This window comes from Chironomus tepperi, unplaced genomic scaffold (genome assembly GCF_022539635.2).
Source record: "Chironomus tepperi strain 1889 unplaced genomic scaffold, CSIRO-AGI_Ctep_v1 contig_48, whole genome shotgun sequence".
NCBI classification, from domain to species: Eukaryota; Metazoa; Arthropoda; class Insecta; order Diptera; family Chironomidae; genus Chironomus; species Chironomus tepperi.
The window spans coordinates 907,423-928,302 of NW_027226170.1; the positions used below are offsets into that span (position 1 = coordinate 907,423).

General features: G+C 33.2%; 1 protein-coding gene across 3 annotated transcripts in view; it reads left to right on the top strand.

The window, feature by feature from the left end:
• kug (FAT atypical cadherin kugelei) overlaps positions 1–15,497 on the top strand; it is a 150,565-nt gene extending 135,068 nt beyond the window's left edge. For 2 of the 3 annotated variants that reach the window (XM_070652483.1, XM_070652484.1), the window contains 5 exons: positions 274–1,662; positions 6,535–11,766; positions 13,749–13,772; positions 14,217–14,516; positions 14,749–15,497. In XM_070652483.1, coding sequence (XP_070508584.1) covers positions 274–1,662; positions 6,535–11,766; positions 13,749–13,772; positions 14,217–14,516; positions 14,749–14,945 — 7,142 coding nt within the window. In that variant the 3' untranslated portion in view covers positions 14,946–15,497. The remainder of the gene's footprint in view (positions 1–273; positions 1,663–6,534; positions 11,767–13,748; positions 13,773–14,216; positions 14,517–14,748) is intronic. The other variant, XM_070652485.1, reaches the window with a different exon arrangement.
• The last annotated feature ends 5,383 nt before the right edge of the window (positions 15,498–20,880 follow it).

Here is a 20,880-nt window from a genome sequence, read left to right on the forward strand (position 1 = left end):
TCGCAAGGATACATCACAACATCACATCTTCTTTACATGGCGACATCATCATAGTCTTTACAAGCATATATGAAAGTTAAAACTTTTTTCCGTACACATTTTCATCATGATTTTTTTTTCTTCTTTTTTCTTCTTTTTATTCTCTTTTCATTCCTTTTCATCATCATTTTCTATTTTACACGCCTACTTCGTGTACACACTTATCTGCGTATGTCTCAACAAACATCATCATCATCATATTTATCAACATTCTTTCCAATGACATGAATGTAGCTGCTCATGTCTTCGTTACTGTCAGCGATTTTAATGACAATCCACCGTATTTTGAGCAATTATCATATGATTGTGCAATATCACAAGAAGCAACACGTGGTCAATTTGTGACAGTTATTACAGCCAATGATCCCGATTATATTGACTCAAATCGTCTAATTTATGCAATTGTCGATGGTAATGAAAATCAAACATATCACATTGATCCATATACGGGAATTATAACATTGATGAATATGCAAAACTTTGGCGACATCCAACACTATACATTGTTGAACGTGTCCGTATCAGATGGACTTTATACGAGTTATACACGTGTGAAAATATCAATATTACCAGCGAATCTTAATAATCCATTCTTTGAGCAACTTTTTTACGAAGCAAAAGTTAATGAAAATCAGTTAGCTGGTCGTCTCGTTGTATCTGTAAAGGCAAAAGATAATGATTTTGGAAAGTATGGTCGTGTGACTTATAAAATTGTATCAGATGAAATGCGTGAGATATTTAATGTTGATTCTGTAACGGGTGACATAACAACAAAAATAATGTTAGATCGTGAAACACGTAAGAGTTATGAGATTCTTTTGATGGCAACAGATGAGGGCGGTCGTTCAGGTTTTACATCTGTACGTGTATCAGTAACAGACGAGAATGAATTTCCACCTAAATTTCTCAATACAGAGTATAATGCCGTCATACATGGTAATCTAACGAAAAACATTGTATTTTTACGGATCAAAGCAATTGATATTGATGAAAATCAGAATGCTGCCGTGAAATATTCAATATATGACTCTGAGAATAAAGGAATAAAGGATGTGTTTGGAATTAATGAACACAATGGTGGCATATATTTGAAATTTGATGCTGAGAAATTTGAAAATCAAATGTTTCAATTCTTTGTGCGTGCACACGATAGTGGAGTTCCGGAATTACATTCTGACGTGCCTATTAATGTTTATGTCATGGCACCAAGTGAGATTCCGCCATTATTTGAGAAGAAAGATCGAAATTGGTCTATATCAGAGAATGCTGAGCCAGGAACGCTTATAGGTCGACTTACTTTGCTAAATAATGGAAACATCAGTGCTAATTACAGAATCATATCTGTTGATGACGACTACAATGATCCACAATTTACAATTAATGGAGATGGAGAACTTAAATTGGGTAAAACATTGGATCGTGAACGAAGGGATTTATACTACATTAGTGTACTTGCTGAAACGGATTCATCTCCACCACTTACAGCTGTTGCCGACATTGAACTAAGAGTGCAAGATGTTAATGATGAAAATCCAACTTTTGAAAGCAATTTATACTCATTAGCAGTTGCTGAAAATGTTGAAAAAGGAACTTCAATCCTCAAAGTTCATGCTCATGATGCTGGTAAGTCAGACACACAAATATATATTCTTTTTGGACATCCTTCTCGCAATTTTCTGTAATTTACGGCCTGTTTCACTAAAGTGGATTATCCTCGATTTCGGATTATCCACTTCATTTTTTTTTTGAAATATTTCCAACATTTCAAGAGTTTTCAAAGATATAATATGTAATACTTGTAGCGTACACATAAACCTATGTTTTCGTATATTTGTAATTTTGGGTTTTCAATTTTTGACAAATTTATGGCAATGATTCCAGTAAATCTACTAGATTTGACTGAAAAATTGAATAATTAATACACCTTAAGGACCACCAAATTTCAAAATATATAGAATTGTCACGGCTGGGTCACATAATTATAAATTAAAAACAAAAATATTAAAACTCTTAAATTGCTTGAGATATTTCCAAAAAACTGAAATGGATAATTCAAATTCGAGGATAATCCACTTTAGTGAAACAGGCCGTTAATTTTTTGATCACTTTGTAAGTTGTTTGAGTTTTTTTTTGTTACTTTTGGGGATATACTGAACAGCTATAGAACAAAATTCGTTTTCCTCGATTCCTTCTTATTTTCCAAAAAATTTTATACTTTTATGTGGCATTTTTACGCATCTCCCCAAAGTATTTTTCAGCCCAAATATCTGTCTGTTAATCTGTGACATGTCAGAAAGGAAGAGAAATTGAATTGATTTAATGCTTAAACATTGAATAAGAAATTTCTCAATGGAGAAAGTTCCATGCTTAAATATTGTCTCTTGGTGATTAAATCATTGACTTTAGATTGTCATGTTCCGGAAAATTGATGAGACTTAAATTCAACTCGTCTTTAAAATGTAAAGAATTTAGACAAAGTCTGTATCGTTATAAAGTTTTACATACCTTTTCAAGACGAACTTTTTATCACGCTGCTCATTTGCCATAAAATGCGCTTTCTTTTTATAGCCTCGTGTTGGATTTTGTTGATTTTATTTACATTTCTTCTTCATCACTTGTTCTGTCGAATAATTCATTCTGACTACAGGGTTGTTACTTGAGTTATGTGTCCATGGAAGCACGCTGTTTAATCCTTATGCCTGTAATATCGAATGTCTACCCTTAAATACCTACAGATGCCTACTTCAATTATAGACATTTCCATTAAAACTTGATTAAAATTGGATTTCTTAGCGATATGCAGGGATTTGGATTTGGATCTCCCTAACATGCAAAGAGCATGCTTTCTTGATACTGATATATGATTACGGTACCCAAAATCGGTCTCTTTGTCTATAAGGGTCTTTAAAAACTTAAAATCGAGGGTGTTGAACTGTCAAAAATAATCAAAAATTCCAGAGCGACACAAATGAAAAAGGGAAATGGAAGCTACATCTATGCGAAACCCAATTGGCCACCAATTGCTGCCATTTAGCATCCACATGGAAATACTTTCAAGGCTTCGCTAAAGCTCTTTTATTAACACCAATTGTAAGATTTGTCTATGTTAAGGCAAGTTGATAGCAGTTTAGCATCTACAAAGAGATTGCTTCAATTTCGTGTCAATGAAAAAGCTTTAGCAGAACCTTGAAAGCTCTGTGATAGATCCTTCATCACGCGTGTCACTCGGCATGATCAAGAACGCTTAAATTGTTCAAAATGTGATTAATCACTTCCACAACCCTTGCTTCCAATTTTACTCACAAGAATTACCAAAAACAACAATTTCCCCATCAAATCCTACAAGTTCCTACACATTCAAGCCTTACAATTTCTCATTACAACCACTCTGCAAAATCATCTCATTTCTTAGTAAAACAGCAGCAAAGAAGAAATTTTTTTGCGTCTGTACAACTCAAAGTTAGGCTACTGCGATAAAAAAAAACGGATGGGAATGAGAGAAGATTCATGAATGATTTATCGATACAGCTTCGTATATTAATGATATCAATGCATCAAAAGATGTCAAATGAATTAAGATTGAATTGATATTGATAATATTCATAACAAAAATTCACTTCCAATATGTTTTGAGATATTTATTCATTCGCATGACGATGAAAATGTAGGCATAACTCATTGAACTTTGTAAAGGAATTTTTTGTACTCAAGTCAAATGCGTGACATGATGTCAATGAAATGTGTAAAAATTCTCTTGATGCGTGTTGATTCAACTGGAACTCAGGAACCTGATAGCCTGATGATTATATTGATTTTTATCTAATTATTAAAGTTAATTAATTGTCATTGAATACTACAATGAGAATAAACAATAACAAAGAAAAATAGACATGATAATGTTTTGTGGATATTGAATATAACAAGCAATTAGTTCATTGTTTAGATAATTAAGACTCATCGATGGGAAATCAGATATTGTTAGGATTTCAAATGAAAAAATGTAGGTTATGTTTGGATAACATTACAATGAGTTATAATGGGAATCTCTTGATGCTATTGTCCTGAGATGAATTAAGAGAATTTTTCACTTTTCCTTCTGAATTAATGATGATTAGGCAGGTATAGGCAATATGGTTTACTTACTTACTTTTATGGCCAAACAGATTAATTGTTATCCATGTCCTTTATCAAATGGCATCTGAAATTGGTTCTCACTTGCCAATTTCTATTACCAAATGCAATACTGTCTCTATTAACACTTAACTTCCACGAGTTCATTGGCCAACCTCGTGACATTTTGCCATCTACAAAGTCAGATTTAAAGAATTTAATTAAAGAAGTTTTTCAAGGAATTAAAGAGTTCAAAGACACCAACCACATGCTCATCTGTGACAGTCATATTATGTGACTCAAAGTCATATTGAACTTCCAGGTGTATCAGCATCTTATATTGAACTTCTGAGCGTATCAGCGTCTTATATTGAACTTCCAGGTGTATCAGCATCTTATATTGAACTTCTGAGCGTATCAGCGTCTTAAGTTGAACTTCCAAGCGTATCAGCGTCTTATACTGAACTTCCAGGCGTATCAGCGTCTTAAATATGACTAGTTTAGTTGATCACGAGATTCCCATTGGCGTTTACTTTAAAATATGCATGTTGCGCTATGGACATAATGGATTAATGGTTTGCAACCCTCCACTCACATGTCCTCATAAATAATTTGAGGTGGAACCGACATTTTCAAATTTTAGTCATTTTTCAAATCCTTCAAATTTTAAACCATCGACTATCCATCAATGTAATTAAAAATTAATGAAGCCAAGCTGCATCTGCCTTTTAAATAAGCTTTAATTATTATTCATAGTATTCCAAAAATTTCAATGAAATTATTAAACAGTTTCACAAAATTATATTCATGCTATAAAATATACATAAATTAAATAGTGATAATTTCGACATTATTGACTGTCGCATCCGGTCTGCCAAATCTAATTCATATTGATTTTTATTACATTAGAATTGGAAATTGATGATGAAAATTCAACAATTAATTCACCATGTTCACTATGAGTATTTTGCATGCATTATAACTTCCAATCACTTCCAATAACAACAAAAAAAATCCTCTCTTAAATCCGGAAAGCTTTAAAGAAGTTTTTATCATGAAATCAATTATTGTTGCTTCTATCTATACTTTTATTATTATTATTTCTTATTGATTGTCAATTTCCTTACCTCAATTAGTTTGGATTGGAATCTAATAGCAACAAAACACAAAATCATTCAATATAATATTGAGGATAAAAAATTTTGTCGAAATATTTGAAGATTTATCTTCCTTCTTCCTTAAGTAATTGAAAAACAGATATAAAAGCAATGTGAAAAAATCGACAAGTGGATTTTGCTTGAAGGAGGAAGAAGCAGAAGATGAAACTAGTTAAAGTTAGGATGTTCTTTAGATTGGTTTCGGAAATGAAGCGCAATACTGATTTTCTGATGCTGCATGAAGACTTTAAATTGGCAATAAAATCTCAATCAAGTGACACTTCAGCTCTTGCATTTGATTAGATTCCTTGAAAATTAAGAAATAACATGAAGATTGACATTTTGTCACTTTCATGTCATTCGGTTGATTGGATTCTCCTTTTGTGCTTTATGCAACTAGTTTGAAGCTGAGAATTCTGTCTAACATGCAAAGAGCATGCTTTTGTGGTATAGAAAGGAATCTAAAATTGGTTCTTTTTCCTGTTTGGGTCTGAAGAGCAAAGTTTGTCCGTAAAAAACCCTTCAAAAAAGCTCAAAATTTTCAAAACTCATTCTTTGTTTACAATTTGAAATTGAATTGTTTTTCAAAATTGAGCCTTCCTGGACATAACTCCTTGTCATATTAATGATCTTTACTTAGTATACAGTTCAAAGTTATGTATTTAACAAGAAATGAGCTTGCAAAATGAATAGAAAGTACTCAAATTTACAATTTTTTAAATTTTCCATCATAGGTACTAAAATCTTTAGATTTCTCATTTTAAATTTGTACTAAAATATTGAAACCCGATTTATTGAATTTAGATCAGAGTAGACTCTGGCTTATATTCTGTATGCAGTCGAGTCAACTTGAATCGATTTTTGCTTCCAAAATTCAAGTCAACTTCAAGCATTAATTCATATGAAAGACAGACAGAGTTCAAGCACATTTATAACAATACAAAGTAAAACAAACTATAGCAAGTAGAATGAAAGGAAAGATTTTTCAACTCTTTTGCTTTCAAATAATACAATAAGAAAAATCGAAAGAATGGATGATAAGAAGGAGCGAGAAAAAAACGAATGAACATCAAAATATCCCCAACACGACACAATTTAGATGGCAAGAGAAAGTTTCTGTTCTCAAACAATTTTTCTTCTTCTTATTTTGCTTTGCTTTTCATTTATGTTCTGTTCTGTATAATCTAAAAATGTTGCTTCTTTTTTTTTGTGTCTTTTCTCTGAGCAGATAGTGGAGTAAATGGAAATATCAGATATTCACTGGATAAAAATGCTGGCGATATTTTGAATATTTTTGATATTGATTCTTATACGGGATGGATAACGACATTGGTGCCATTAGATAGAGAACAGCAAGATGAATATAAATTTAACGTGATTGCAAATGACAATGGACATGATATTAAGCATTCAACAAAAGCAACGGTAGTAATAAAAGTCAAGGGATATAATGATAATCCTATGGTGTTTAAACAACATAAATACGAGACAACAATAAGTGAGGATTCTCTCCCTGGTACTGTACTTTTACAGCTTGAGATTACGGACATTGATGACGATGAAAAGGAACCGAATGTCGACTACTATATAATTGGTGGTGATTTATATTCGCAATTTAGAATTCGACAAAGTGGAGAATTGTATATAGCAAAGCCTTTAGATCGTGAGTCAATCGATAAATACCATCTTACAGTTCTTGTAACAGATGGCAAGTTCATTGACAAAACAAACATCTCTATAACTGTTCAAGATTCGAATGATAATCCAATGATTTGTCTTAAATATCGATATCGTGAGACATTAAGTGAAAGTGTCGAAATAAATACACATGTGCTACAGATCTTATATAGTGATGCCGATGAGCCAACAAATACACGCCTTCGATTTTATCTTACTGGAAATGGTGCAGATAATTTCCATTTAGATGAAAACTCTGGTATTTTAAGGACAGCTAGACGTTTGGACAGAGAAAGTCAATCTAAATATCAATTGACAGCTTTTGTTCAAGATAGAGATCATTCTGGATGGGAGTGTAACAGTCTCATTGAGATTTCAATTACTGATGTGAACGATGAACGTCCAATTTTCACAATGGAATCTTATAATGTTTTTATCCCTGAGGATGCTGAAGTTGGAACACTTGTGACGAAGGTTTTGGCAACTGACAACGATAAGGGAATTAATCGTAAAATCAGATATTCCTTTATCGATTCACATAAAGATCATTTTAAAATTGAGCCCGAAAGTGGAATTGTAACCTTAATGAAACCATTGGATAGAGAGCAACAGGCACATTATAATTTAACACTTAAAGCGACAGACATGGGTGCACCGCCACTCCATTCGACCATAAATCTGATTGTTAATGTTCAAGATATTAACGACTCTCCACCTGTTTTTACATCAAATCACTATTCAGCCACCATCTGTGAATCATCTGAAATTGGTACATCAATCATAAAACTACATGCTACATCTAAGGATATAGGCGTTAATGCTGAAATATCTTATACAATAATTGGTGGAAATGACCATAAGAAGTTTGTTATTGATAAAGAGAGTGGCTTAGTATCACTTGCTGACACAGTTGATTATGAGAAATCAAAAGACTATTTCCTTACTGTACAGGCACAAGATCATGGCGAGCCGCCACTTTCAACATTAGCATCGTTGAATATTTCAATAACTGATTTTAATGATAATGCTCCAACATTTTCACAGAATTCATATCAAGCGAGAATTCGAGAGGATGCCGAAATTGGGGATAAAATTCTACAAGTACGTGCTAACGATATGGATTCAAATGAAAATGGTAAAATAAGATACTATATAGAACGGGGTGACCGCATGAATCAATTCAATATTGAAGAGGAGACGGGTTACATATCCGTAGCTAATGAACTAGATCGTGAGAGTATATCAAATTATGTGCTCGAGATAGTTGCTAAAGACAGCGGCTTTCCTGAACTGTCGACAGTTGTACTTGTTAATTTGGAAATTAGTGATGCGAATGATAACTATCCGACATTCTCACAGAGAAATTATACCGTATATGTACAAGAGAATCGTCCTATTGGTCACCATTTAATCAAGTTTGAAGTAATTGATAATGATGCTCCACCAAATTCAGATCCATTTACGTTTGAATTCATTGCGGGTAATGAAAATGGTGCCTTCCGTATTGATGAGCAAGATGGTGTATTAAAAACGGCAACACGCTTCAATCACAAAATTAAGGATACATATAATTTGAAAATACGAGTTTTTGACAATGGTTCGCCTGTTCTATACAGTGATGCTGATGTAATGGTTAAAGTCATTGAAGAAAGTCAATATCCGCCATATATAACACCATTAGAAATATTCATAAATTCATTTAATGATGAATTTCCTGGCGGACAAATTGGTAAAATTTTTGCAACAGATCAAGATAGATATGATACACTTATATTCGGATTGGCGCCAGTTAATGGTGTTTCATATCAACCCACTGCCTTATTTAATATCTCAAAAGAAGATGGATTATTGTATGCCTTTCCACGTCTCGATGTTGGCGATTATCGTATAAACGTAACAGTGGATGATAATAAATATATATCATCAACTATAATTAAAGTGTCAGTCGAAATGGTTACAGACGAGACATTACAGAATGCCATTTCAATTAGAGTGAAAAACATCGGTCCTGAAGAATTCATTTTGAGTAAACGAAAGCTATTTATTCGGGCACTTAAGGAAGTGATTCACTGTCGTCAGAAGGACATTATTTTAATAAATGTACAAAAGTCAAGTGACGCGTTAAAAATCAAGGAACAACAGCAACTAAAACGTCAAGTACGTGATACACATCATAGTCGAAATTTGGATGTATTATTTGCCGTTAGAAAGTCAAATACAAATCACGGTACGTCTTATACAAACAATTTTTATGCTCCAAATGAGCTTCGCAAATTCATTGAGGAAAATTTAGAGGAAATAGAAGATGTAGCAAATTTGAAAATTGAGGAAGTAGTAAAAGCAAAATGCTTACAACATTATTGTGTTAATGGAGAGTGTGAAGACAAAGTTATATTGGATGCAAAACAATCTTTTCCCATAATAACTGATGTTTTTAGTTTCGTATCAGCACAATATGAACATAAGGCTGAATGCTTATGCAAAAATGGTTATGGTGGCGATTCATGTCAGTTCATGATAAACGAATGCGCAAAAGATCCATGCAAGCCACCCAAAAAATGTATTCCCGACGAGACATTAAAACCAAATGCTTTCCGATGTGTATGTGAGGATGGCTTTTTTGGAGCAAATTGTGATAAGGAAACGAGCAAATGTAACGAAGAGAACTGCTATAATCCAAAGAACCCAGTTACGTTCAGTGGAAAAAGCTATGCTCATTATAAAATCGATAAAAATCTAGCCAAGAAGGCAATTGAGGATCAAATCCAATTACAATTGCGAATACGTACAGTTCAACCAACAGGAAATTTGCTGTACGCAGCAGGAAAAATCGACTATAATATTCTTGAAATACAAAACGGCATTGTACAGTATCGCTTTGATTTGGGCAGTGGTGAGGGATTAGTGAGTGTTAGCAGTATTTATGTCTCAGATGGACTATGGCATGAAATACAACTTGAGAGGTTAGGAAACAGTGCGCGTTTAATTGTTGATGGAAAGCATACGCGCTCCGGCATAGCACCAGGCGTAAATGGAATATTGAATTTACAATCACATGATTTATATTTCGGTGCTGAAGTGCGCTCACATCCAACCATTATTGGTATTGAAGATATACAACGAGGTTTTATCGGATGTATGGATGATTTAAAGCTATTGCGTGCACACTTGCCATTACAAATGAACGCTGCTGCTAGCAGCTCCGTTGCAGTATTAAAGAGATTCGCAAACGTAGACTTTAATTGTGATGCTGCAAATGCTTTAATACCACTTGGTGTGTGCGGTAATCAGCCTTGCTTGAATGGTGGAACATGTAAGGAATTCAATAATGGTGTTGAATATGAATGTGCATGTCATCAACGATTTACGGGCAAGAACTGTCATGAAGATTTAGATCCATGCTCATCTAATCCATGTTTATATGGTGGAAAGTGCCGAAATGAAGGCTATGGTAACTATACGTGTGACTGTCCAGCTAAAATGTCAGGAAAGCGATGTGACTTTGGTCGTTTCTGTTTACCTAATCCATGCCGGAATGGAGGTTTTTGTGAGGAAGGTGACGATAATCCAATATGCTTATGTCGAGGCTACATGGGTAAAACGTGTGAAATTGACGTAGACGAATGTGAAAATCAACCTTGCGGCAATGGTGCAACATGTTTGAATGAAGCCGGCTCATTTAGATGTATATGTCCACCTCACATGACTGGTGCTAGCTGTGGAAATCCACTGTATTCTGAATTTAATATCTCTAACCTCATACACAATACAAGTCTTCAACTCAAAATCATTATAATTAGTGCCATCCTTGTATTCTTAATGATAGTCATATTCTGTTGCTTATGTTGCTGCTGTAGGCGGCGACGAAAGTCAAGAGAAGAGCGAATTGATGTGAAGAACAATGTTACCGCTGCATCGCCAATTTTAAATTCAGATTATAAGCGTGTCTCAAAAATGAGTAATTTAGAACAGCAACAGCAGCAACAACAACAACAACAACAAGTACAAAATCAACAACGACCAGCTTCTTATGCGACAACAGATCATCATAATGTCATTTATAATCAAGTGATGCAGTACAATAACCTAGACACATTGCGAAATTATGGCTCGGCGGGTGATGAGTTGGAAAACTTTTTACCCGAGTATGGAAAACTTAATCGGAATCCAATGAACCAACAAATAGTAAACATTAACAATACCACAGGAAATTCAAGTGATACAGACACATCGTCGCATAAGCCAAATAAAAAATGGGATCAGATTCATTTGCAGACGTTTAGCGATAAGACGAAAATAAATAATGATAAACGATTAAGTCCTCATCATCATCAAACGACCAGTCAATATCGACAAGGCGGAATATTACAGGGTCGTTTGCTTCCATCGCCTGCTGCCACTTATGCTGGTGGAACGGAAACGGGTGCGTACGAGTGGGACGTATCAGATTGGAAGCCACGCTCTTTAAATGTTCTATCAAATATCACTGAAGTACCATGCAATAATGAACAAGTGATTGATTCGTCAAGCTTTCATAGTAACGAGAGCAATGAATCGAATGCCAATAAAAATAATGGCAACAATATACCAAGCATCATGATGGAAAGCTTACCGATAATGGATCCTTCACGTGATATTGAAACTTTAAATGAGAATATCGAATTAGATTTTCCAGAGCTTTCCGACAACCGTAGCGAGCAGCCTTTATCAATAAACTTTGACAATTCGATGACCTATCTAAATCCGTTAGACAGTGGCAGTGAGGATTATAGATTTAATACAGGTATGACGACATTTTTTTTTTTTTTTTTGTTCTTCCTTTCTGTCTTCAATATCGAATAACTTTATATTTATATCTATTGACCGAATTTCACATTGGATATGGATTGACATTCTTTCGAAAATTTGTGGATAAATGGGAGGAAAGAATATAAATTTTATGTACAGTATATAGCTTGATTAAGGTTCCATCCATAAAAAAACGAAACTTTTCTCTCTCTTGATAGTTCATATAACAAAAATAAATAATTGGACGAGATGTAGAGCTTTTCAAAAAAAAAGAAGTTTTTCGACACGAACTTTTCAAATAAAAATGCTGTATAATAATGCAATACTATAAGTATTATTATAGTCACTTTAAAGTACATAATTCTCGCACGATAAATTCAACTGAAATTTGAAATTATTTTCCTCGACCAGGGGTGAGACTAGAAATTATTCAGAATGACTTGGTTCTCAATATTTTGTTTAATTCATGCTTACATGCTCGATTGGATTGCTAGATGATTTTTTTAATTACAACAGTGGTGCGCAACCTTTTCTTATTCCACGGCAAACCTTAGTCCTAGAAAAATTTTCAGGCATACCTAAGGGGCCGTTCACTTATTACTTTATGCAAAAAAAACGAATTTCTAACGAATTCCCACTCAAAAATTGAACGACCCCTAACATAATTCGCAATGCTCCACTCTAGTGTCTAGAGTGCCGCGACACTTAGGTTTCTCACTACTCAATTACATGGATGACTAATGGCATTTAGATGTGATTAGCCAAGTCTGTAACTGGAGACTGATTTGACAAGTAGGAACATAGTTCTTAGTAGGTTATCAGAGCCAAGAACAATATTCTCAGAAATTTGTCGAGACTGAGACTTTGAAGAATTCTCTTGTAATCTCGGTCCCTATCTAGATCTTTGTCTCGTTCCCAAAAATTCATTGAAATCTATAATTCAGAAAAGCCCACACAGAACATTTAAAGAACTTCTAAAAATTCGGCTTAAACTCACACAAAGCATGCATGTTTTCGACTTCCGAAAGAGTGATTCAATGAACCTTTTCTTTGCTTTACTGGGTACCAAAATGGGGAAAATAGCCCGAATAGCACAAATCAGTTGATCAATCAAAAATCAAGCCTGAGATCTGCGTTACTCTGACTTGGTACCTGTTTTGGCTTCAATCCCCAGCGGGTGTGACACTGAATTCCCAAGCGGATGGTGCCAAATTTAGTTTAATTCCGACAGTATGCCAGAGTCACACCAGCCAGGTGCCAGATTATCAGATCGATTAACCAACTTGTGCTATTTGGGCATGTAGCTCTACATTTGGGCGTCAAATATCCACAGTGACACAAATTTCAATTTGACCACACCATTGGCTCCACCCCTGAGTCGAAATAATTATCACGAAAATTGCACAACCATATAATCTATGAGAATGTTTGAGAACTCGCCCTTAGCTTAATCCTGCAAAATGAAAATTTTTAAATTTGTCGAAACAAAATTATTAAAAAGTTTTCTAATAAAGATTAGTAATTCAATGTTAAAGCTTCACAGCTAGTGGACTATGGCATGTAATTTACTCTGTAAAAAACAAATATTCCACACTAATAAGCATGCAATAGTGATAGTTAGTATTTCCAACATAAGAGAGTTTAAAGTCCATTAATTATTGTTTTATGGCTATAAAGTTACAAAACATTGGGAGTTCTATCAACACAAAACTTAATTTTTAAATGTATATGCACAAAATTGGATTTGAAACTAAACTGACTTTTTGAAAAATTGATTTAAACATTAAATTGGTTGCCGTTGGCATTTTGTGCATATTTAAATCCATTAGTTGAACTTATACTGTATATACAATGTGGGTTATTGATGTATTAAATTCTCGAAAAATAGATTTAATATTGATAATTTCATTTCTCTTTGTATCATTTATTGCCTACAATAATTTCATTCATGACGAATTCTGCACTGACTATATGCAGTGCCTTTAAAAGTAAACCATTCACGTATGTATGATAATGAAAATGTTCTAAATTAGATGTATATTTCATATCCTAAATGTAGACACACTTTCATATGAAAACCACCATTCATACCGCATATAAAATCTATCACACGCTCACAAAATTAGAATCCATATTCAAATAAATTTCAAAATCAATTGAAAATTGGATTTCATTATGCAGTTGTATATTTTCCTCTAAACACAGTCATTCATTCGCTGAATAAGCTTGAAGCTATTTGATGAAACAATTAATTAAAAACCTGAAAATTTTCTCATCCTTTTTATCCTCATTCCATTTATTGTTTATTTCTGTTTGTTATGTTGTAGCTGTTATTGTCAATATCCATCCTTCTTCATGTTGATTCTGTTTGTTCTGCACTTCCTATTATAACATAAACAATAATAATAACAATTCCATTTTTTTTACCTCCTTTTATGCCTATAGCTGAATCATATTTGCGACATCCTAATAGTTATTTGCCAAAATACAATATACAAAGTGAAACTGACGGCGAAAGCATACCATTGACTCAATCAAATGATGCAATGCTTGGCAATGGACTTAACAGTGGAATTGGTGTTGGCAATAGTCGAATGGGACAAAGAATACTAATGAAAAATGGCGTTGACATCGGACCACATCAAATCATTCAATCTGATGAAGAAGACGTTCCTGCATACGGATTTCCGAGTCAAAAGCGACGTAATCGCATTGAACATAGTGATTTTGGACTAAACAGTGGCGGTAAGTTTTGATTTCAAAGTGACGCTTAATCAATTGATGAAAGAGCTTTCTTTTTTGTGAATATCTGAATGTATTTTTGTCGTCAACGTCTACATTTTCATACTCACAAAATGATTTATTGCTGCCATTTTCGCATTCTTTCCTCTAATTTTTCTTTATTTATTCTTTTTTTTTCTTTTTTTTATCGCAAACGTTTTCCTTTCAACTTTATTTTTATTCATGGCTATGGCAGGTGAAAGCAGTTCGCTTCTTGGTCACACTAGTCTTTTACACATGCATGGTGATCAATCACAAAGTGATTTATCAGTAAAACTCTGTGAAATTGAGGATAGTGAAACGGATGAACTAAACAACAGCAATAACTACGTGAAATCATTAAATACCAATAAGGGTAATTGGACCAAAACAAGTACACACACCGACGTTTAAAAATCGAATCGAATCGAATTATTATCACGAATAAATAAGCACTTACTCAATGTAACGTAACGAAATAATCAAACATCATCAAATATTAATGAGAAAAAATTAATGAAAAGCTTTATACACTTTTTACTTATTTCTGTTAATTCCTTTTTGTCTTGTTCCTTGTCCCACTTACATTGTTTTTTTTTTTAGGTGGAGTGACAAGAAAACGATAAAAGAAAAGTTTTTAATCAAACAATTTGTGACAATTTCCTAATGAATTTATTATAAGAACGAGAAAAAACACAAAAGTTTCTTCATTTTATTATTTTTTTATGTAAAATTCCATTTAACCCCTAAATTAACACACACACACATACATCCATAAGTCATAGTCATTTTACAATTTTCTTTTCTCTCAATTTTTACCATTTCTATTTCTCCACATTTATATCAGACCACCCAATTAAGGGAACCACTAAATCAAATAAGACATGTTAGCTATTAAAATCGAATTGAGTAGGGTGCACTTTTGTTCAGCATTGTCAGTAAATTAATGGATTGATATTGAACACGTTCAATATTAAGAGAAATTTTGGAATTTGAAATGTAAATGGATAAAAATTGATTTTTAACGACAAATTTTGAACTTTTTAACGGAAAAATTTGAATTTTGACGCTAAATTTTGAACTTTAACGATCAATTTTGAACTTTGTAACCGAAAGTTTTGAATTTTGATTTTAAATTTTGAACTTTTTTTGAAAGAGAAAGTTTTGAATTTTTCAAACGGCAAATTTTGAACTTTGGCGCTGAATTTTGAATTTAGTAACGGAAAATTTTGAACTTTGTTTGAACAATTTTTGAACTTTAACGAGAAAAGTTTGAACTTTGATGTCAATGAGAATTTTCAATAAATGAAAATTTTGAATTTTTGAACGACGAATTTTGAACTTTAACGTTAAATTTCTAATATTAGCAACAAATTTTGAATTTTGCATAGTTGCATTCCCTTTAATGAAGCATTTTAATTGAAGTTCACAACGGATTTTCCTAATTAAGCTAAAGCTGCATTTGTATAGAAAATCTACGATCATCAATCATGTAGGAAAATTCATTGGAACTGTAATTAATTAACTTATGTATGGGAAAGGATTATAATCAATCAAGAAATTCCAAGAAACCATTAAACATAGACAATGTGAATACAATAGGATATAATTCCTAGAATAAAAGTCGCTGATATTGAGAGAATTTAATATAGAAAAAAATAATAAAATCTTTTTTATTGGTTAGATAGAAATTAAGTGGAGGAATTAAAATAATAAGAATAAAAATTAATAATAACTGATAATAGAAATATGAAAAAAAAAAATTGTATTAAAAAGTTTAGTACCGATGAATGCATTTATAAGCATAGATATAATAATAATCAGGTTAAGCTCTCAGAATCATATCGTTCGTGTAGTAAAGAAAATGCATATCCAAGCATGGATTTTACACAAATTTAATTTAAATTCATTTCCTTCTCTTTTGTAATGGAAACTGCATTGAAAATGAAATATATAAAAAATTTTTCCCATTCATTCATTCTATAAACTCCCCGGAATAGAATCGAATGTGCATTCATCAGCATTTTTTTAAATCAGCTAAAATGGCATCTATTTTTTAAGAGAATGGATTTTTCATCTCATATATCCGTTTTTATTGTATTTATATTTTGTTTGGATTTCTCTCAAACACACGAGACTGAGAGAGGAATATAAAAAAAAATATGTGAAATTGTAGGCAGCCAGAAGTAGCAAGCAATATCAGCATGAAGTGGGGAAATCATATATGGATTTGCTGCATTAGTTATTGTTCTATATACGAGAATAGTTGTTAAATCCAGAGCATTTTTCATTCAAAAACTGTAAATAATGTACATGCATCGCAAATGCCACTCTCAAATGAGCTTTTAACGACTTTCTTTTTTTTTTGTTCTTCTCAGCATTTATGTGGTTGCCTACTTAAGTGACAAATCAAAGATAAATTTTCCAAGTTCATCAACATTACACCATTCAAATCCCCCCTAGAATTATAAATGGCACAAACATATCTTCAGTCATTCGATCAATCACATAAATGCAACATCACATAAAAATCATTCGACTTGGACAGAGTTGTAGTCAGGAAGATGAAAAGAAAGTCAGTGTCTAGTTATAAACTTGAAATTCTATGGCAAGTTCGTCAAATGTCGAGTTTATTGCTAGATATAAGTCCATTCACTTCCTTATTCTGAATACATCTCGAACCAAGAATAGGCAGACAATAACATTAGCAGTACCACAAAAATAAGGAAAAATGTGCTTAGATGCTTATCACAGCGATAAATTATCAGGATGAACGTTTGTTGTGTATATGATTGTGTATCCTTTTACCCATTCTCGCAGATCACATTCATCTTTTCCTGAATATAAAAAAAAGTATAACTAAGTATAACAATAAAATCCAGATGACTCCCCGCATTCAGAGCTGATGTCTACAATTTTCTTACATCACAACTTCTTAAGATTTTATTTTATTTTTTTTTTATTTTTATTACCAACGTTTTTTGTAAGATAAATACCTAGAAATTCGTTTCAATCAATTAATATAAAAACGTGTATCATAAAAATTACGTAAATAAATATAAATAATGTGAATAGATCCAACGTTTTTTTTTTTTTTTTAAATATATATAAAAATGGTGCTGACTTCATCAAGAAATATAGAAAAATATGAAATAAAAAACAAGAGTGGACGAGGAATTAGGGGGTCGTTCATTTATTACGTAACGTAAAAGTTGACTTTCAGACCCGCCCCAGCCCCCTTTCTCTCCTCCGCTGTTTGAGGCATCGCAACAAAATCTCGACTACCCCCCCTCCCCTTAGAGCAGTGGTGGGCAACCTGTGTACCGCGGCACACGATGCAGTTTTGGTTGAAGCTAACTACCTCAAGGTGTGCTGCTTCAAGCATTACTTCTAGATGAGCCCTGAAAAACACAAGGTTGCCCACCACTGCCTTTGAGAATTGAGCATTCCGTAATAAGTGAACGACCCCTTACATATATAAAGTACATAAAAACTAAGATAAAACCTTAAATAAGTAATAACACTAAGAATAATAGTCTATAATATTGCGAATCATTCACTCCCACTCCTTCTCCTCAACGTCTCTTTTTCCCACATTCAATATACACATTGATTTTCACTCTCTACATACAAATATTTTATTATATCGTTAACAATTTTACTACTTACATTCATAGATTTTTTCCTACTACTTTCTTACTCTTTAGTCAATATGACATGCCCTTGGATATAATTTTTGCAGATTTAACAGTGTTTGAGGAAATTGGAGCATGATGAGACTTTTTTTTTTGAGGTTGAAGGTGTATGGTCTACTGATGAATTTGGTTTTGCTTCCATTCAATGTTTCTTTTAAGAAAATTTCTCAGGCATGTCAAGTAAAAAAACATGTAAAAAGTTCTCTAGACCGAGATAAAGGAACGAGAACCACCAGCAAGAACAGATTTTTTTTTAGAAAAAGTTGATGGAAATTTTCTCTTTAAATAATCTTTTAATTAAAGATTTGACTCCCTTTAAGAGTTTAATACATAGTATGAACATGTTCCGTGATATACAGTTCATTCTAATGTGTCGTCTAAACGTCTAGTGTGTCACAAAACGTATGGCGACACGCAAAATTTACATACGGTTCACTGCAGATGTGGGTAACCTGTATGCCACGGCACATTGCAAAAAATCTGAAATATCAAATCTAGATTTGCGTATTTGAAATTTTAAAGCCTGATTTTTAAGGTTTTTGTTCAGTAAATATAATATTCCCTAGCATTCTTACTTACTTACTTACTAGGCTGGGGCGCACGAGGGCACATTGCCTCGCGTAGGGAATGTTTAAAGATAGCTCTATCCTTCAAAACCTTCTGCCAGTGTGGGATATTAAAGACTTTAAAGTCCTTTACAAAACATCCAATACAGGAATTCCTAGCATACTCACCTAAATGACCGTTCTCATGAGTAAACTCCATCAATATAATTGAGCATGTTCAATTTTATGGTCATACTCTTGATCATGTTTCTTGTCTATTTTTGATTGATAGTTTTATCACATTCAAGTGAATTATCTAGGGCTAAGGTGTACTGTGGCACATAAAAAGGTTGTCCACCACTGAATCGTTCTTGAAAAAGTTTGAGAAACACTGGACCAGACTTTTTTCTAAAGATAGACTTAGGTAATATTCAGAAATTATGTAATGCTTAGCAGGGGAGGAGCAAGGGATCATAACTTTGTCACTTAGTTCAAGGAAAATGTTCAAATTTTGTAAAAAAATTCCAATATTTGTATGAAGTCTTCGACTTGTTGAAAAATTGGTACATTTAAGGCTTTGTCGGGACACAACAGTAAGGTAGAAAAGTACAGCAGCGTCCCAGCAAAAATACAGCAGATGACTGCCCTAATTTTGCTACAAAGCAGGAAGACAAATAAGAATGTAGGGGTTGTGGGGAGGGGTCTTGAAATGCCGAATGTGTTCTCATATTCCTGACCATATCCATTAGTATTGCCTAGGGGTTTCAGTCCCGGGATCCCGCATCCCGGGATCCCGGGATCCCGGACGTTTTTCCGGTCCCGAAATCCCGGGATTGGAGAAGCTTCAATCCCGGGATTACGGGATTGAGAATTCATTTGATGTTGATACAAAAATTCAAGTTTAAAGACTAAAATTTTAAAAAAATTAAGAACCAGACGTTTGAAAATCATGTCTAATAATATAATATAGTAATTTTATCCACAATTTTTGAAGTTTAAGTTAAAAATGAGGCTTACAGTATCAAATAACAAAAATTGATTGAAACTTTTTTTAAAAATTCATATTAAATTTTTAATATTTTGAAAGGCCAGAAATTAAATTTATTTGTTTGTAATTTCTTAAAATTCTGTTAAGACGTACCAAAGATCTCAAAAATTTAGGCAAATTCTGTGTTAATTATGCTTTCTTGATATCGGGATTTCCCGGGGAATCCCGAAAAATCCCGAGATCCCGAAATTTCTATTCCCGATCCCAAAAATCTATCAAAATTGGGATTTTGAGAAAGCATGATATTGACATCTTGATTTCGGCTTTGAAATCACAAATCTTGGCAATTTTTTGTCATTAATTTGTTTTGTTAACTATTTAGAACACATTTTTGTGTACTGGAAATGATTTTTTTCATCCTCAAAATTTCTAATAAAATTATTAGTATTACATTTGCACTGGAATTCGACTAAAAACTTGATATTTTTTTCATCATCCAATCCCGGGATTAATCCCGGGATCCCGGGATTGAGATTTCAAATCCCGTAATCCCGGGATTGAGATTTTGTCCCGGGATTGAAACCCCTAGTATTGCCATAAAAATGAATTTTGATCCATGACCTCTTTGGTTTTTATTAAGATAAGCATTTCAGTTAACCCTTAACCTCTGACACTAACCCACCTCTGTATTGAATAACAAAATTGCAGAAATTAAATAGAAAAAAAATTTTCCGCACGCTATAAATCTGATGAAAGATTTCCAATGGCATGTCATTTTAACATAAATCTATTTATTTTTTTCCTTTTCATTCACGCCAGTTCACTTACAATTTAGCACACATCAACAAGATTTTTTTACATTCATTTTCTTTCCTATGTTTCTTGTCGCATAGAGCAGCATAGCGAGAATAAAAGACGACTTAGGGTTGCCGATGCTGATGACGGTGTTAGGTATGGTAATAAATAATTTACTGCCATGATTTGCGACTGTTTACAGCATCTGACAACCCAACCAATGTCTCATTTTCAAGAAAGCAGAAGCATGTAAGAGGAGGAAAGAAAGAGTCACAAGAGAACAATTGACGAATGAAATGAGAAGTTGCATGGTCGATTGCATTTCT